The sequence below is a fragment of the Meles meles genome, chromosome 17 (assembly GCF_922984935.1).
Source record: "Meles meles chromosome 17, mMelMel3.1 paternal haplotype, whole genome shotgun sequence".
Taxonomy (NCBI): Eukaryota; Metazoa; Chordata; class Mammalia; order Carnivora; family Mustelidae; genus Meles; species Meles meles.
Genome location: NC_060082.1, coordinates 4906300 through 4924777, shown reverse-complemented (window position 1 = coordinate 4924777; position 18478 = coordinate 4906300). Strand labels below are relative to the sequence as shown.

At 49.0% G+C, this 18478-nt stretch overlaps 1 protein-coding gene across 2 annotated transcripts in view; it reads left to right on the top strand.

Annotated features, from left to right (window-relative positions):
* Positions 1-17382, top strand: part of COPA (COPI coat complex subunit alpha) — a 45457-nt gene extending 28075 nt beyond the window's left edge. Inside the window, exons 14-33 of one of the 2 annotated variants that reach the window (XM_045983314.1) lie at positions 1664-1746; positions 2371-2510; positions 3057-3142; positions 3258-3396; positions 7746-7908; positions 8010-8156; positions 9074-9263; positions 9386-9481; positions 10836-10924; positions 11114-11237; positions 12290-12379; positions 12559-12668; positions 13055-13132; positions 13285-13353; positions 13911-14047; positions 14278-14464; positions 14550-14660; positions 14992-15153; positions 15755-15949; positions 16212-17382. In XM_045983314.1, coding sequence (XP_045839270.1) covers positions 1664-1746; positions 2371-2510; positions 3057-3142; positions 3258-3396; positions 7746-7908; positions 8010-8156; positions 9074-9263; positions 9386-9481; positions 10836-10924; positions 11114-11237; positions 12290-12379; positions 12559-12668; positions 13055-13132; positions 13285-13353; positions 13911-14047; positions 14278-14464; positions 14550-14660; positions 14992-15153; positions 15755-15949; positions 16212-16271 — 2456 coding nt within the window. In that variant the 3' untranslated portion in view covers positions 16272-17382. Of the gene's footprint in view, positions 1-1663; positions 1747-2370; positions 2511-3056; positions 3143-3230; positions 3397-7745; positions 7909-8009; positions 8157-9073; positions 9264-9385; positions 9482-10835; positions 10925-11113; positions 11238-12289; positions 12380-12558; positions 12669-13054; positions 13133-13284; positions 13354-13910; positions 14048-14277; positions 14465-14549; positions 14661-14991; positions 15154-15754; positions 15950-16211 lie in introns of both variants that reach the window. The other variant, XM_045983313.1, reaches the window with a different exon arrangement.
* Positions 17383-18478: the final 1096 nt, after the last annotated feature.

Sequence of the window (18478 nt, the reverse complement as noted above, 5' to 3'; positions counted from 1 at the left end):
ACATCCAGAGCAGATCGGCTTCCTTTTGCATGTCAGAGAGATGAGGCTGCTCCCAGCGCCACACCCCACCAGGGACCCCAGGATCCAGCTGAGACCCTGTCTGCCTCTTCCATAACTCCCACCCCTGTTGAGTCTTCCCGGTTAGAATGCGCGGACCGCCTTCTCGGAAGCTCCTGCCCTCTGCTTCATCCCCTTGCTCCACAGAGGGCTTGTCCTGGGGTCCCCACCTTACTAGTGCACTTTCATGACCCTTCAGACTCCGTCCGCAGGCTGCGAGAAACCATTTTGCCAGCTCCGGCCTTGTTGTGGGGGCTGCTGTGTCGTCAGTGTTGCTAATACGAATCGCTGTTGTGTTTTCAAGTGTGGTCCTAGCGAGAGGAGAGGAAGCCTGGATGTCTTTGGCATCCATAAATCAGTCTTTCCTATAAATGAAACAGCGAAGCCATTTCTGACCAGATGTTATGACTGTGTCCCTCTCTACCCGCCCCCTTGCTCTTTTTCCCAGTCTGTTTACAATTAATAGCATTTAAAATACCTTAGTTTTGTTTTGTTTTAAAGATTTTATTTATTTAACAGAGAGAGACACACACAGGGAGAGAGGGAACACAGGCAGGGGGAGTGGGAGAGGGAGAAGCAGGCTTCCTGCGAGCAGGGAGCCTGATGTGGGGCTCGATCCCAGAACCCTGGGATCATGACCTGAACCAAAGGCAGATGCTTAACGACTGAGCCACCCAGGCACTCTGACCTTAGTTTTGTTTTACTACCACTTTTGTTTTCTCCTTTCGAGGGAGAGAATAATCAGTAAAGCAGTACAGTGCAGCCTGGCGACAGGCAGCAGAGAGGAAGAGGAAGAGAAAGCAAAGGCTTGATGAGCGTGGCTCCCGGTCCTGGAGAGTGGGAGTGTTGGCTGTGATACGAGTTGCTCATCACCCACAGGTGCCGGAGAACTGCAGAGCAAGGCTGACTAGCCCATTCTGTCCACTTTTCTGCTGATGCTAATAGATAAAAGTGTTTCAGGGCAGCCTTCTGCCTGTGACCCTGGGAGTGTCGCTGGGAGTGGAGAGCCCATTCAGGATTCTAATCAGCCAGTGAAATGTTGGGGAACCGAGGAACATTTAGAACTTTCTTCAGGGTAATAAGAATGATTGACATTTATGGAGCAAGAGCTTGGTGCTAACTACTGCTCCGCACAGAACTCCTCGGCCTGTCCAGATTTCCTTGGGAGCTGCGTGCCCCACCCTGCTCTACCCTGAGCTCTGCATTTGCATGTTAAAAGCAGCAGAACAGCTGCGTCCTGGGGAGGGGGCTCTGCGGAGACAGGAGGTCCTAGATGCTGCTTGGCCAGCTAGGCCCTGCTCGTTAGTTTGATGGAGTGTGCTGTCTCCCAAGATGGGCGGTCCTCCTGCCAGTACACGGTGTTGGCTGAAATGCAGCTACTTGGCCTACAGAAAAGAGGCTTGGCAGGGGTGTAGGTTGGAGTTTGGAGGGGACTGGTGGGGAAAAGTCACTGACAATAGCCTCAGGTTACAGCTGAATTAGTTAGGAAGCAGCTGAACTGGCAAGGCCAACATGGCAGCCAGCATGACTGGCAGCTCGGTGGCACCTGACTCTGTCACCTGCCAGGGGCCCACCACACGCTCCCGCCCTTTGCTTTTGTTCTCAGCTCCAGAAGGGAAACGATCCTCAGGCCTGACAGCCGTTTGGGTTGCTAGAAATCGGTTTGCTGTCCTAGACCGGATGCATTCGGTGAGTGAAGCCTAAAACAGAAACTGATTTGGCCGTTACCGCAGCAGTGGTTTGTGTACCGTGTGCAGAAAGGCGCTTTCTCTCTGCTCACTGCCTGCGGAATTATGATCCTCGAGCAGATAGATACCCCAGGCCCCTTGGGAAGCAAAGAAACCTGAAAGTTGACTTGATTGGGTTGATGACCCCTGTGGGTCTGAGCTTGAGAACCAGCCTCATACCACCCTTGACAATACAGAAGCCAAAACCCAGCTAATTTGAAATAGGTGGACTGCATGAGGACTACATCCTCCCCCCACCCCCCACTGGTACGTAGAATGTAAGACAGACAAAGCTCAAGAAAATATGTAACAAAAATTTAAGCCCCAAAAGTTTCCTCTGGTTGAGGGAGTAATTCACACTTTAGTTGGATTTCTCAGGATGTTTCAGTTGGGGAAGAAAAACAAAAGCTTTCATAGCCCCTGAAGAGGGTCAGGCTTGGAGCGGGCTGCCTGGAGGGGTAGCTGCGTTGGACAGGAATAACCCAGATTTGATTTCTGGGAGCTAAGGAACTCTTGCCTGAGGCACGTGGTCAACTGTCCACGAATACCCATTTCTGATCACCCCACCTGTGGTCATTATTTTCAGCTTCTGATCAAGAATCTGAAGAATGAGATCACCAAAAAGGTACAGGTGCCCAACTGCGATGAGATCTTCTATGCCGGCACAGGCAACCTCCTGCTTCGAGATGCCGAATCCATCACGCTCTTTGACGTTCAGCAGAAGCGGTAACATGTCAGCTGCCCCAAAGTAGACAGGCTTGTGGTGGGCGAGAGTGGACCTCTGTTGTGGGAACTTGTCTCCAGTGAATTTGCCTCAGGCGTGGCCACTTTTGTGCTAGAACGTCAAGACTCTTTCTCACCACTTTTCCCTCTGGGATCACTTCCATCCTCTCCATACTAGCATTTCAAGGAGGGGCTTACTTACTGGTTTTTGGAGCACTTTCCCGAATGAGGAATGCTTCTGGGACTTAGAAGTGTGGGCACGTAGGGATGAGTAGCACAGTTCTTGTAATGAGAGGAGCTTACCGTCCACTGGTGAGATCAGACATACACGAATCCCTAATAACACGTGCGAGTGGGGGCAGGGAGTTGAGGGAGGAGAGAGAGTACGCTGTGAGCCAACATGTTTCAGTCGTTCAGCTACAATACAGAGTGTTTATTTGGTGTTATTTTAAAAACTGGGGCTTCGATAATTTGGAGATAAAAAGGATGTAGGTCTTAACCTGGGACGAGGGAGTCAGGTCCCCTCATGTTCACTTTTCTCTGTCCCAGGACTCTGGCCTCAGTAAAGATTTCTAAGGTGAAATATGTTATCTGGTCAGCAGACATGTCCCACGTAGCGCTACTGGCCAAACATGGTAAGTCTTCATTATATCCGCCCTGATGTAGAGACCAGCCCCTCCCTCCCCACCCCTGCCAGTCTGCTGCACTCCCCCTGTCCAGCAGAGCACTCATGCCCTTTGCCTCTTACAGCCATTGTCATCTGTAACCGCAAACTGGAGGCTCTGTGTAACATTCATGAGAACATTCGCGTCAAGAGTGGGGCCTGGGATGAGAGTGGGGTCTTTATCTATACCACAAGCAACCACATCAAATATGCCGTCACCACTGGGTAAGTGAGTTAACTGACACCCAGAATGGGAGAAGGTAGCTCTTGAAATCACTGTCCTGTCTCAAGGGATGTCACTGAGCCCTCGAACTTTCTTCGTGGGAAATCTTTGTCCGGCACATACGTGCTAGGCACATCTCAGCATTCTTTTTCAACCCTTTACAAGATCGGGACACATGACTCAAGAAACATGCACGGAGTCCATAGAGAGAGGAGAGCAGGTTGTCACATCGTGGATATCTGTGTCCCTGCCACCCAGGTCAGGAGCTAGAGCAGTTCTGGATGGCTAGAAGCCCTTGGCCATGGTCACAACCACCTTCACTTCCCACGCAGAGATCACACCATTCTGATTTCTGCAGACATTCCATCCTAGCTGTGCTTTGTAATTTTACCGCCCAGTGTGTGTCTTAAAATAGTATGTTTTAATTTTGCCTGGTTTTGAACTTCATGTAAATCATACTGAACATATCGTTTCATATTTTGCTTATTTTGCTCAGTATTTTGTTTCTAAGCTGCCTCCATGTTGTAGCTGTAATTTATGTATCTTCATTGGTGTGTAATACGCTGCTACGTGACTATACTACGGTTTTCCAGTTCTACTGTAGAGGGATATTTGAGTGATTTCTAGGATTTGGTTACTGTGATGAACAATGTTCTCTTGGACGTTCTCCTACATGTGTTCTGGTGCAAATGCACATAACGTTTCTCTAGAGTGTCTACCCAGAGCCAGATTTTTTGGATCCTAGAGTTTGTGTGTCCTCACGGTTACTAGGTAATGTGAAACTGCTCTCCCGAGTGGCTGTACTGATTTGCACAACCACCAGTGTGGTAGAAAAGCTTCCCTGCTGGTCATCCTGGCCAGCACTTGCCTTTGCCAGACTTATCTCTGTCTGTCTGGCGGGTGTGCAGTGGATTGCATTGTCATTTTACCTTGCTTCTCTCTGATTCCTAATGATTAAGGAACTTTGACCATTCACTGGGATTTCCTCTTCTGTGAGCTCCATCCAGGCCTTTTATCCATTTTTTAAATGAATTATCTTTGTTAACTTCAGGAGTTCTTCGTGTATTTGTGTGTCATCCTTTGTCAGGGCTACGTGTTGCAAATCTTAATGTCTCATCCCTTCTCTAGCTCATCTGGTTCTCTTCATGATACCCTTTAGCGAACAGATGTTCTTACGTTAACATAGTTGAATTTATGAATCTTAAACCTTGTATGGGTGTTGGGTTTGGTATCTTCTCTAAGAAATCTCAATCGACTCCAAGGTTATGAAGGCACCATTTCATAGTCTCTTACAGGAATGGGAGTCCTGTTTTCCATACTAGGACTGTGGTTGGTGTCTGTGTGTGGTGTGGAGCACAGGGGGCGCAGTCTGTCGGTTTTCCTCACGGCCCTCGGCGGCGCCACGGTCATTTGCTGGAAAGACCGGTCTCTGCGCCTCCTGCTGCAGTGTCGTCTTTGTCACATATGAGTCACGGTTCCAAAAAGGCAAGGACCTGGTTCCTGTGATAGGTGTGTTGATCTCTGATCTCATTCCATCTTAAAGTATTACAGCTCTGGGAGTTTCCGCATCTGCTAAAGCATCCTCAGATCCTTCCCACTTTAATTTTTTAAGTAATTAGGCTATTTTCTAATTACTTTTGCTTTGAAAAGGCAAATTTTCAAATTTTTTTTGCCTCAAAAAAGTATGTAAGAATCATCTGGGCACCTGGGTGGCTCACAGGGTTAAGCATCTGCCTTTGACTCAGGTCATGGTCCCGGAGTCCTGGGATCGAGTCCTGCATGGGGCTCCCTGCTCAGCAGGGAGCCTGCTTCACCCTCTGCCCCTCCCCCTGCTTGTGCTGTCTCTTTCTTAATTAAATAAGATCTTCAAAAACAAAAAAAAAAGAACAAACTTGTGAAATTCCATTCAAAATAAAACCAACAAACAGAACACTGTTGTCATTTTGTGTGGGATTGCATTGGATCTGTTTGTCATTTTGGGCCTAATTGACATCTTTACAGTTTTCTGATCTGTGAACATGATGTAGTAACTCTTCATTTATTTAGATGTTCTAAAACCTCTTTCGGTAAAGTTTATAATTTTCTTTATAGAGATCTTGCTTTTGCTTATTCTTAGGCCCTTGGTAGTTTTCAATGCAATTTGTAAGTGGGTAGTTTCCATTTAAAAATTGAATTTTCTAATTTTTTATGATACTTAGAAATACAGTTTTTAAATTGATTTTATCTCAGAGTCCTTGCTAGACTTATATTATTTTTAGTCATTTGTCTTTTTTTTTCTCCCTCACAAACAATCATAGCATCTGTGGGTAATGACGGTTTGTTTCTTTTCCAGTACTTTTACTTTCATGTGTTTTTCTTGCACTGATCAGGGTCCCCAGCATAGTGTTGAATAAACAGGTGATAGCAAACTTTTTGTCTTGTTCCGATTTAAAGAGCAAGCTTTGGGGTGCCTGGGTGTCTCAGTTGGTTAAGCATCTGACTCGTGGTTTCAGCTTGGGTCGTGACCTTGGGTTTGTGAGATTGAGCCCACATCGGGCTCCGCACTCAGTGTGGAGTCTGCCTGCCATTCTGCTTAAGATTCCATCTGGCCCTCCCCTGCTTGCACTCACTCTCTCTCCTTCTCGCTCTCAAGTAAGTGAATAAATAAAATCTTTAAGAAAAAGATCAAGCTTTCAGTGTATTGGCATTATGGAAGCTTGTCGTAGACTTCTTTACAGATCGCTTTTATTTATTAAGGAATTTCCTTGCTGTATCTCAGATGAATATTAAATTTTATTAGATACTTTTTCTGCATATAATGAGGTAATCGTAGGATTTTCTCTTTTTATTGACTGGTGAATTAAATTGGTTTCAGCAGGCACTTGAGTGGCTTAGTGGGTTGAGCATCTGCCCTTGGCTCGGGTCATGATCCTAGAGTCCTGGGATTGCCAGGACCGCATTGAGCTGCCTGCTCAATTGGGAACCTGCTTCTCCCTCTCCCACTTCCTCTGCTTGTGTGCATGTGTACGTGCAGGGTCAGTCTGTCTCTTTCTCCCTCTCTCTCTGTCATATAAAAAAAAAATGTTAGACCAACATTATATTCCTGTTACAGATCTAACTTGGTCATGATGTTTTACCCGTTTCTGATATTGCTAGTTTCAGTTTGCTCGTATTTTGCTCAGGATTTTTGCATTCATGTGTAAGTGAGAGTGGCCCGTGACTTTCTTTTTCTTTCTGTCCTTGTCAGGTTTTGGTGTTGAGGAAAGTAATACACCTTCCTCTGTTCTCTCAATGAATCCGTAATAAGATTAGGTTTAATTCTTCCTGAAATGTTGGGTAGAATTTGCCAGTGAAGTCTTCCAGACCTAGGGCTTGCTTTTAGAGAAGGATTTTTTTTTTTATGATTCAGTTTATCTTGTGTAACAGTTAGGGGACTATAGGGATTTTCTGTTTCTTTTTAGTCAGTTTGGTAAATTTTACTTTTCTTGGCATTTGATCATTTATAAAAATTTATGCCTGTCCCCATCCTGCGGGAACTAGTGTAATAGCCCCTTTTCCATTCCTCTTACTGCAGTTCGATCTTTTGGTCCTCATTAGCCTCCTGAGAGGCTTCTCAGTTTTATTTAGCTTCTGCCTTTATTGATTGATGAACTTCCGTGTTATATTTTTGTTTTCTGTTTCTTAATTTTATGATTGACTTCATTTTTTTCCTAAGTATGTTCTTTGATTTAACTTTTAAAAGGACAAAATGTTTGAGTTGGGTGCTTATTAATTTTTACTATATTTTTGTTTTTTAGATTGATTAATTTCCTAATTCATGTACATAGGACTCATTAGTTTTCAGTGCTGCTTCTCATCCGGTGTGTGCACTGAGCGTCCTGGATGGTCAGTCAAGTATTGTGTCAGCTGTGCCCATAAGTTTCCTAAAGTTTTAGTTTTCATTCAGTTCAAACTATTGTTTGCTTTTTGTCATCTCTGTGTGTGTCAGAACTTCGCATCCCCCGCCCTTCTCCTTTTACCTGTAGCTGCAGGGAAGGGTTTAACTGGCCCAGTGCCTGTAGAGCAGAACTTAAGATTTAACGTGCAGACCTGGTTCCCGTAGCCACGAGTTGGCTCTCAGAGTCGTAGCTTATGAGGAAAGATCATACCACATGCCCTGTGTTTTCCTGCGTCGTACAGGAGAAGCAGCAGTGTGGCATTTAGTTCTGCTCTCTTTTGAGTTGTTTCCCATCTGTACCATTGTGCAGACGGCCCTTGGCCAAAGAGCAGTGAGAAGAGAGAAAGTTGTGTTCTAAGCCTGTTCCAGGTCCTCACAGGCCAGGTTCCCCCCCTCACTGGCTGAAAGTGGTGCCTCCTGCTCCTCCGTTTGCAGGGACTACGGCATCATCCGAACTCTGGATTTACCCATCTATGTCACGCGGGTGAAGGGCAACAACGTGTATTGCCTGGACCGGGAGTGTCGTCCGCGGGTGCTCACCATTGATCCCACGGAGTTCAAGTTCAAACTGGCTTTGATCAACAGAAAATACGACGAGGTATGAAACGAGAATGCACACTAGGGATGTGGGTGGGCCAGCACTCGTTTTTCCCTCCGAGTGACCGCTCCGTCCTGCCCTCCCCCACCCCGAATGTCTAGGTGCTGCACATGGTGAGGAACGCCAAGCTAGTCGGCCAGTCCATCATCGCTTACCTCCAGAAGAAGGGCTACCCAGAAGTGGCCCTGCATTTCGTCAAGGACGAGAAGACTCGCTTTAGTCTGGCACTTGAGTGTGGAAACATTGAGGTGAGGGAGACGCAGTCATGAGCCCCGTGTCATTGCAGAGAAGGTGAGAGGGTTAAGGTCGCATTGCGAGGACGTCATCCTGGGCTTGCTTCAGCGAGTCTGATGGAATTGGAGATTTTTCTGGCTGTTAGATAGAGCTGTCTTCCTCTTGCTGTTTGCCCATCTCTGCTACTTCCTGTCTCTGCTTCTGCCGTAGCGTTGTTACTCTTGCCACTCTCGGTCATTCTGGATTCATTAACTTCTAGAATTGGAGCAACAGCACATGGAATCTGAAAAGTCTCATTATTTACTTCACTTTTTACTTGCTGATTGGCTGCTTAGATGAAGAAGCACTTGTGAAATGTTGGGACCTAGAGGGGCCCTGTCGGCTCAGTCGGCCTCTGACACTTGATCTCAGCTCAGGTCTGGATCTCAGGGTTGTGGGTTCAAGCCCCTTCACTGGGTGTGGAGCCTACTTAAAAATCAAATCAAATCTTAAAAAATACTGGGACCTACAGAGTACAGGCATTATTTTTAAATGGGGAGCGGGCTTAGGTGAATTGACTTTCTAGTTCCGAACTTCCTTCTTTTATTATTTCTTCTGTCTTTCCTAAAGCCCCTGAAGATCTTCAGACTTAGCAAGTAGCAGGAAAGGTAGCTAAATAAGAATTGGCCGTACAGAGTCAGCAAATGGTTGGAGACGATTTTGTTGTAAAAGTGCATTTCTGAGGAGGAGGAGAACGTGATGTGATTCTTTCCATGGAACGACAGGCACTCTGTTCGGTGGTAGGATTTTCAGTAGAACTAGACTGAAAGCTAGCGGCGATTGCAAGGGTAGAGTCTGTGGGAGATTTCTGTGGAGGCGGATACTTTGAAGGCCCCGGTTTTGAGTCACAGCGTCTGCCAACCTGTTAACTCTGACCCGGGGGGCCCTTTAGATTGCTCTGGAAGCAGCCAAAGCGCTGGATGACAAGAACTGCTGGGAGAAGCTGGGAGAAGTGGCCTTGCTACAAGGGAACCACCAGATTGTGGAAATGTGTTATCAGCGCACCAAAAACTTCGACAGACTTTCTTTCTTGTACCTTATCACTGGCAACCTAGAGAAGCTTCGCAAGATGATGAAGATTGGTGAGTTCCCGGAAACCAAGGATGGGAAGAGTGGTCCTTGGCGGGGAAAGGAGAGCAAACAGAGGAGAGCGAGAACTTACAAGAAAAGACCTAACTCGGTGTCTCTTACCGACTTTCTGCAGCGGAGATCCGAAAGGACATGAGTGGCCATTATCAGAATGCCCTCTACCTGGGCGACGTGTCCGAGCGGGTCCGGATCCTGAAGAACTGCGGGCAGAGTAAGTGAGCGTGCGGGACTCCCCGGCTCTCTTGGGGCTTGGACGGTGTTTTCTCTGGGTGGCGAATTACCCATGCGTAAGGGTGAGGTATTTCCCTTTGTCGTGCGTTTCTCCAGAGGAGACAGCATGCTCCCGTCATGCTCAGAAGACGTTCTCCACAGCCCGGTGGAGGTACAGCCAGAGTGTTCGGTCTGGCGAGCACTCCGAGGAAGAGTGGGGGAGTCATGTCATGGGGGAGCCGGGCGGTCGTAGCGCGTCCTGAAGCAGAGAGCCTAGGAAATACGCTTGGTCGGATGCCATTAGAGTTTTAGTCTTTCACTTCAAGCCAGCAGGTTTCACTCGTTTACTTATTGATTTATTTGTTTATATATTCAAGGGTATTTTTTTTTTTTAAGATTTTATTTATTGGACAGACAGAGATCACAAGCAGGCAGAGAGAGGGGGAAGCAGGCTCCCCGCCGAGCAGAGAGCCCGATGCGGGGCTCGATCCCAGGACCCTGAGACCATGACCTGAGCCGAAGGCAGAGGCTTAACCCACTGAGTCACCCAGGCGCCCCTCAGGGGCATTTCCTGAGGGCCCACGGTGTACCAAGCGCAGTACTAGCATTTGAGGTACACTAGGAAACAAGAAAGGTGCAAGACGTGGTTTGGGCGGAGGAGCTAAACAGTAACGGGGTCAGACGTGCCGTGTGTTGTGAAGGTGGAATCGGGACTTATTGTGTGACGTGAGGAGAGGAGTCCGGGAAGATTCCAGGATTCTTGTCAGCACCGATGAGAGAACTTACGGATAAGCAGCTGTATTAGTTGCTTACTGCTGTGTAGCAAATTATCCCGAAGCTGAGTCTTTTAAAACAACAAACGCTGCTTACCTCGGTTTGCAGCACGGCTTAGCCGAATGCCTCTGGCTCAGTGTCTCTCAGGAGTCTGCGGTCAGGGTGTCGGCCAAGACTGCAGCTGTCTCAAGGCGTGAGTGGGGGAGGCTCTCCTCCCACACTCTGCAGGGCTGCCGGCGGTCCTCGGGGCCTTGTCGGCTGCTGGCCGGGCAGTGTCCGTTTTGTGTGGGTGTCTCTTCAGGGCACCTCACAGCGTGGCAGCTGGGTTCCCTCAGAGCCGGTGATGGCCTCCAAGTGGAGGTCACGGTCTTTGCATCCTAATCTCAGAAGTGACAGCCCATCACTTCTGCCATGTCTCGTTCATTAGAAGTGCATCACCAAGTCCCTTCGGCACGGCAGGTGCGGGTGTGGGGGCGGATTTTGCACAGCCTTGAATCTCGGGAGGCAGGGGACGCTGGGGGACGTCTGGGAGGCTGTCTCCCACGGTGAGGCTGTCTGCCACGGTGTCTGTTTCCTTACAGAGTCACTGGCCTACCTCACAGCTGCTACTCATGGCTTAGATGAAGAGGCTGAGAGCCTGAAGGAGACATTTGACCCCGAGAAGGAGACTGTGAGTCTTTGCTTACCTGAGTGTCTGGTTACAGGATGGACTCTGCAACCTGGGGACAGTGTAAATCTAGAGACGTTCCTCTCCCACCTGGTTACCAGGAGAGACAGGGAAGCAGAGGTCAGAGGAGGTCCGTAACCTTCCCTGCGTGACTCTGACAGCTGTTCGCTTTCCGCCTCCTTCCACCCCCAGATCCCGGACATTGACCCCAATGCCAAGCTGCTCCAGCCCCCTGCGCCCATCATGCCGTTGGACACCAACTGGCCGTTGCTGACCGTGTCCAAAGGCTTCTTTGAAGGCTCCATTGCCAGCAAGGGTAAGTGTGCCCGCCCCCCCGTAGTGGTTCTGTTGTTGTTGTTTGCTTTGTGAGGAGTGGTCCCACAGAGCCCCCTCAGCGTCTCGTCCTTTCTTCTGCGTGAGCGTCGTGGAGCATGGAGACGCCGGTCGCAGCTCTGGTACATGCTTTCAAAAATTAAAGAAAAGCATTGTGAGGTGATGAGAATTTGGAAAGTAGGGGGAGAAAAGAAAGTTGTGTCATAGTCCGGGCCTCCGGCAACCGCTCCGAACATTTGGGCACGTGTCCTTAAGCTTTTCCGTATGTGTACATGCGCAGTCCCGCTCAGTATTTCGTGGTTCCTGACGTACGGTCTTACGGCACCAGGGCTGCGACCGCAGACTCTGGGACGTGGGTGCATGCAGACGTGTGCCCTGCTCCGGCTTTCTTGGCTGTGTCTCCTGGCTTGTTGTTCTTGGCTGGGAGCTTACCTACACCCCTGAGCATCGTGGTCCCAGCCTGCTCGTCCCTCCATCTCGCTCCCACCCTTTGTCCCCATGCCCTGTACACACCGTGGTGGTGGTACCTTAGCAGAGCTCTCAGCAGGAAACGCTTCAGAGTCGCTAAGTAAACAATGGTTTAAGAGGGGCGCCTGGGTGGCTCAGTCCGTTGAGTGTCTGCCTTTGGCTCAGATTATGCTGCTGGAGTCTCGGGATCGAGCCCCACATTGGGGTCCCTGCTCAAGGGGGAGTCTGCTTCTCTCCCTCCCTCTGTCCCTCCCCCTTACTTGTTCGAGCTCACACACGTCTCTCTCTCTCTTTCAAATAAATAGATAAAATCTTTTTAAAAAATGGTTTAAGAGGCAGGTTTTAGTAGCAGGAAGGCCTTTCTATCTCTCTTTCATTCCCTCTCTCTTTGAAACCTACTGCAAGTTAGCATAGCACATGTACTATAAAAGTAAATAATAAACAAGAACTTTAAGTGGACAGAGCCTTGGCACGTGCTTTTGCAAGGCTGCAGCTTGCGTGCAGAAAGGGCCAGATCTCAGACTTGCCAGCTACACCGAGCTCCTTTTGTTGCTTCTCTCTGTGCAGGCAAGGGGGGCGCGTTGGCTGCCGACATTGACATCGACACCGTTGGCACCGAGGGCTGGGGAGAGGATGCGGAGCTGCAGCTGGACGAAGGTAAGAGCACACGTCACGGACTGTCCTGGCAGGATGGTGGCCTGGGTGGGGGCTGGGTTGTGGGGCGGCCCTGCAGGGTTCCAGACCGTGGGACCCACAAAGATCCTAGCATTATGCTTTCTTTGGGCTAAGATTGTGTCACTCTGCAAATCCACTTTGAGCCTGGATTTTCCTTACAGACGGATTTGTGGAGGCTGCAGAAGGTCTGGGGGACGATGGTCTTGGCAAGGGACAGGAAGAAGGAGGCGGCTGGGATGTCGAAGAGGACCTGGAGCTCCCTCCTGAGCTGGTGCGTGGGGTTCTCACCCTTAGAAGTCTCACTCTGCTTCTCCCTGTGCCAGCTGCCATCCTTACCGCCCCCGACCTGTCCTGAGGTTCCCAGAAGGCAGGGGGTCTGGACCCTCCTGATCTGATACCTGTCTCCATTTGAAAGAAAGAAGGAGATAATCAGGTTGTGCTAACAGCAGCTTATGAAGAGGCAGCAGGTTTTGTTGTCTGAATTGGAGGTTTTGGGTTTCATTACTGGTGGAGCAGCTCCTGTTTTGAAGGTCTCCTCCCCCAGCCGTCCCCCGCCCTCCCCAGTGGAATCCGGGAACAAAGTAAAGGGCAGTGTTCAGACTTATCAGGGCAAGTGCTTGAAGGGCTTACAAAATGACTGACCTGTTTTCCTCCTAGGATATACCCCCTGGAGCAGCGGGGGGCGCTGAGGACGGGTTCTTTGTGCCCCCCACCAAGGGAACCAGCCCGACTCAGGTACGCAGGGAAGCACAGCCGTGTGGGCGTGACTGGTTCCGAGCTGGCTGTGCTGGATTACCGTGGGAAGCCTGTGCTCCTGCTGCAGATGCAGAGTTCGGGAGGAGAAAGTGCGGAGTGTCATTTAGCTTGGGTTTTCTGTTTCTTGGTAGATCTGGTGCAATAACTCTCAGCTTCCAGTCGATCACATCCTGGCCGGCTCTTTTGAAACAGCCATGCGGGTAAGTGTTAGAGTAGCATTGGCTCTTCTTGTGGGCTCTTGGGGACCTCGCTCAGGGTCCTCAGGGAGGTGGCTGACTCCTCTTTACCAAACGGCAGTTAACCTGCCCACAAGGGCAGAGATGTGTCTTTATCGTGGAAACCCTCATCTGGCCTAAGGAAACTTGCCTCATAAAGCCTTCCTCTTGCTTTCCATTTGGCTCAGTAATGTCTTTAGGCAGATCCCACCAGCCACCTTCCCCCATGTGTAGTCCGTTTTGGGGCTCGCATCAGTGAAGTCAGCACCCCTTCACGAACAGGTGTGTGTTTGACACTGAACCATGCATTATGCTGGCGGTAACAGTAACTACAGCTGCAGCAGCCAGAAGCCTTTCCTCTGTCGACGGTGTGTCAGGCGCTGTCCTAAATGCTTTATAGGGTTGCTGAATGCGGCGGGTCCTGTAACAAAGTGCAATTTACAGATGAGGAAACAAGTGCGGAGCAGTTAAGGAGCACCTTACCCAGGGTCAGCTCATTTCTCAGTGGTCAGTTTTTGTGTTGCTTCCCTCCTGTATTCCAGCTTCTTCACGACCAAGTGGGGGTCACCCAGTTTGGCCCTTACAAGCAGCTGTTCCTACAGACCTTTGCCCGCGGCCGTACCACCTACCAGGCCCTGCCCTGCCTGCCCTCCATGTATGGCTATCCTAATCGCAACTGGTAAGGCCCCTTGCTCCTGACTTCTGTCTCTTCCAGCTTCGGGCAGGTATTTCAGACGGTCGCCTGGGGGATGGTTAACCCTGTCCCAGAGCTGAGGTTTCCTAGTAGGAAGAGAACTTCGGCTTGACACTCCGTGAGGCTTGCTTTACACACCTGTGTGCGGCTCCCCCTCCTGTCTCCCCGGTGAGCCCCGGTTATCCTGTCTTCTTCCTGCTTCTGCACGCTCGCAGGAAGGATGCAGGGCTGAAGAACGGCGTGCCGGCCGTAGGCCTCAAGCTGAATGACCTCATCCAGCGGCTGCAGCTCTGCTACCAGCTCACCACAGCGGGCAAGTTTGAGGAGGCCGTGGAGAAGTTCCGCTCCATTCTGCTCAGCGTGCCTCTTCTCGTGGTGGACAACAAACAGGAGATCGCGGAGGTAGGAGGCACAGCCGCTTATTCCAGTCCTGGGCTCGCCCACAGCCTTGCCTCTGCACCGTGACCTTGCTTCGCCCCCTCTGCAGGCCCAGCAGCTCATCACCATCTGCCGTGAGTACATCGTGGGTCTGTCCATGGAGATAGAGAGGAAGAAGCTGCCCAAAGAGACTCTGGAGCAGCAGAAGCGCATCTGCGAGGTATGGTCTCTGGGCCTCTGTGCCGTACAGAGGTGTCCTCCCCTCTCCCGTCCGGTAGATCTGAATTCTTGACTTCATAACCCAGATTTCGGCCTGGGGAGTAAGAGAGATTTGGGCCCACTTCTGTGAGGAGAGAGTGTATTTTTCTGCCCCTCTTCATTGCATCAGGCCTCCACACCCAGGGGGCACAAGGCTCCCTCTGCCGTGTAGTCAGTCCCGTGTTTGTTTGCTTGGTGGTGTTGAATGCACGCGCAGCAGCCCGGAAATGATCTGTTGATCTGCAAAGCTGTGCGGCCTCAGCCTGGCATGTGTCCCTCCTTCTGTCCGCCAGATGGCAGCCTACTTCACCCACGCGAACCTGCAGCCGGTGCACATGATCCTGGTGCTGCGCACCGCCCTCAACCTCTTCTTCAAGCTCAAGAACTTTAAGACAGCTGCCACCTTTGCTCGGCGCCTCTTGGAACTCGGGCCCAAGCCGGAGGTGGCTCAGCAGGTAGATGGGAACCCCTGTACGCGTGAAGGAATCGGGTCTCTTACGTGGAGGAAGTGGAAGACCCAGGTCCTGGCCTCTGGAGCAGAGCGCTGAGGAATGCTGGCCTCCTCCCGTAGCGGCGGGCGGGCGTGTCTCCTTCTGCCCCTGGAAAGTGAACTTCGAACTCATTCGGCCGCGGTGCAGGTGTGAGAGCGACCTGCTCCCTAGAATACCTCCTGTCTTCTGTGCCTAAGCCCTTCCAGCTGTTAGTGCTGCCGCTAACCCGACATACACGTGCCGCTACTTGTGTTCTCTAGAAGCATTCCTCTCGGGCAGTCGAAGCCGGTCTTACTCCCTTGAGTCCTGACCCTGATAATTCCCGGACTTGGTGGAGGAATACAGGTCTTGGTCCGTGGAACCACTGTGGTATTGAGAAGGGGAAGTCCTGACAGAGCAGGAGCGGAGATTGTGACCCTCCGCTCGTGTCCTGTGTGGAGGACACTGTGTTCACTCAGGACGGTTGCATCTTGAATCAGACTCCTCAGTCATGGTGCTGAGATCATTTGAGTTCTGGTTTGCAACGTTCAGTCCTCTTAAATAAAATATTCCTTCCCTCCCTCAGACCCGCAAAATTCTGTCTGCCTGTGAGAAGAACCCCACAGATGCCTACCAGCTCAACTACGACATGCACAACCCTTTCGACATCTGTGCTGCGTCCTATCGGCCCATCTACCGTGGAAAGCCAGTGGAGAAGTGTCCGCTCAGCGGGGCCTGCTATTCCCCGGAGTTCAAGGGTCAAATCTGCAAGGTCACTACAGTAAGTACTGTCTTCTAGAAATGCATCCAGGACTTTGAGGGAAGAGGAAAGGGAAAGAAGCATTCCCTCCTGCATTTGCCTGCAGCTCCTTGAGGCAGTGATACTGACGAAAGCTGGAGCTTCTCCCACTGCTGTCCACTGATCAATAACAGATGTTAACGACGAATCCTGCCGTATGCCCTGAACAGTGGAGGGAGTAAGCTTTCTGGGCTTTTTGCCCACACAAATCCCTAATTTTTTCCCTCTGTTTCCTTTTCCACAGGTGACAGAGATCGGCAAAGACGTCATTGGTTTAAGGATCAGTCCTCTGCAGTTCCGCTAAGGCCCCCTTTGGTGTGTGCCGGTCAATCACCCTATTTTCCTGCGGAGAATCGGTCTCTTTGTCCTTCCAGCTCCTCCTTCCTCAGCTACCCTTCAGATCATTGACATTTAGCTCTCCTGCCCTAAGACCTCGTGTCCCTTTCCCTTCTTCTGTGGCTAATCAGAATGTCTACACTTGACTATTTGTCCTCTCCTCAAGGGTGACTACAGTTGTGGTCGCTGTTGGCCTTGCCTTCCCAGCTTCGATCGTTCAAGGAACAAAAGAAAACTCGGTGATGCACATTTGCTTACTGAATTCCTTTAATACTTATCCTTTCCCTCCCCACTGTCTTTGTGTTTTCTTTGGGAAAGAAGCAGGATGTAATAAATGAGATCAGTCACAGCAAACTTTTAGTCACCCCCCATTTCCCTCGGACATTTGAACTCCCAGGCAAGTACCCAAGTACCCTCTGTATGCCCAGAAACTTAAAGTCTGGGGAGAAACTTGTTTTGTAGAAATGCACGTCACCTTTAATTGATTTGTTCTTTATAGACATTGTTCTTGTGCTTTGTTTCTCACCCATTAATAAAGTAAATTTCTAGAGTTTTGTGATTCCATTCGTTTCCCAGACACCCTCGTGTTCCTGCTCCGTGTAGCTGCCTCACCATAGCAGACAGCTTTTTTTATAATCATACAATTAAAGTTACTTAGAGTTACTTGTAATTTACATTACTTTTGTAAGTAACAAAGGCCCTTTGTCTTTTTTTTAAAAAGCACGCATCGTTCATGTATTAAACTGTGAGAATGTAGAAAGCAAGTAGCTCCCCTATTCCATGACTGATGACAGTACCCTTTCCCACTTTGCTAGTTAGAGCCAGACTGAGCACCCACCACCCACCTTTCCTACTTGTCTCTGTTCTAGATGTTTTACAGTAATAGACAAGTGTAAGATTAATAAAGTAATACGTTGTTACAACCGTTACCTTGGCAACCGTGGTAGTTTGCTTGTCATGTGCTAAGACTACACTGGATAGAGTGACATCCTGTGCCTGTGATTAGAGTTTGTACTTTTTTTCATTTTAAACTCATGTTTTCAATAAACAATATATTCATTCATGTAGTTCAAAACTCAGTAAAGGTAAAAAGCTATTCTGTGACATCTTTCTTCCACTCTTTTCCACAACTGCCCAGTTCCTATTACCTTCCCCCAGACAGGGAGCCACTCTTGGCATCCTTGTATGCTCCAGCGGCTTGTGTGTCTACAGACGGACAGAAATATGTCCTTCCCCGTTCCCCTGCTATACGTGCATGACGCATGCCACTAAATGACTGCACCTTGTTAGTTTTGTCATGTGCTGCATTTAAGATATTTTTCTATATCGTATGTTAGGTTCTCTTTTTTTACTTCTCTGCGTAGCGTACCATTGTACGATTTAGTTCATAGAAGTTGCCTTCTTTGTTGATGGATGTTTAGATTGTTTCCAATCGTTATTATAAAAAAAAAAATGCTGCAGTGAATGACTTGAACATACATTGTACAGTTTGGGGAAATGTGTCTGTAGGATAAACTCGAGATGGAATTCCTGCACCAAAGAGCACAGGCCTTGATACTTCTTTAGCTTTAAGAGCTGCTTCCTTAAACTCACTATCCCCAAACAAAGCCTGCCTTCTCAAAAATTTGCATACTATTTTGATGACACTTTCAAGTTGTCAACATTCTTTCTGTAAATGTAGGAAGTTGGTGATAAATTTTGGCAAAAAAAAAATCCTTGCAAGTTTAAAAGTTAAATTATAAAACTAACCTTGCACAGAAACAAACTATTCTGAACAGGGGTATATAAAAGAAGGACAGTCCATGCTTCCTGAAGCTCATGTTATTGGGGAAACAAAATGGATATATGTAAGATAATTGTGAATACCAGGCAAGAATTTGAAGTTGGTCATTAAACAGTGGAGACCCATTGAGTCCTTAATGGAGAGAATGATACAAAGAAAACGCTGTAGGGGCAGCTGGATGGCTCAGTCAGTTAATCGACTCCATCTCAGGTGTCGATCTCAGGGTCATGAGTTCAAGCCCAGTATTTAGCTCCATGCTAGGCTTGGAGCCCACTTTTTAGAAAATGCTGTAAAATACTATTTTGCAACAGTGTTCACTATACATTAGAAGGGCAGGAGGTGAATAAATAGGAAGTTTTAGGAATATCTTTAGTAAGAAGAGAAAAGCAGAA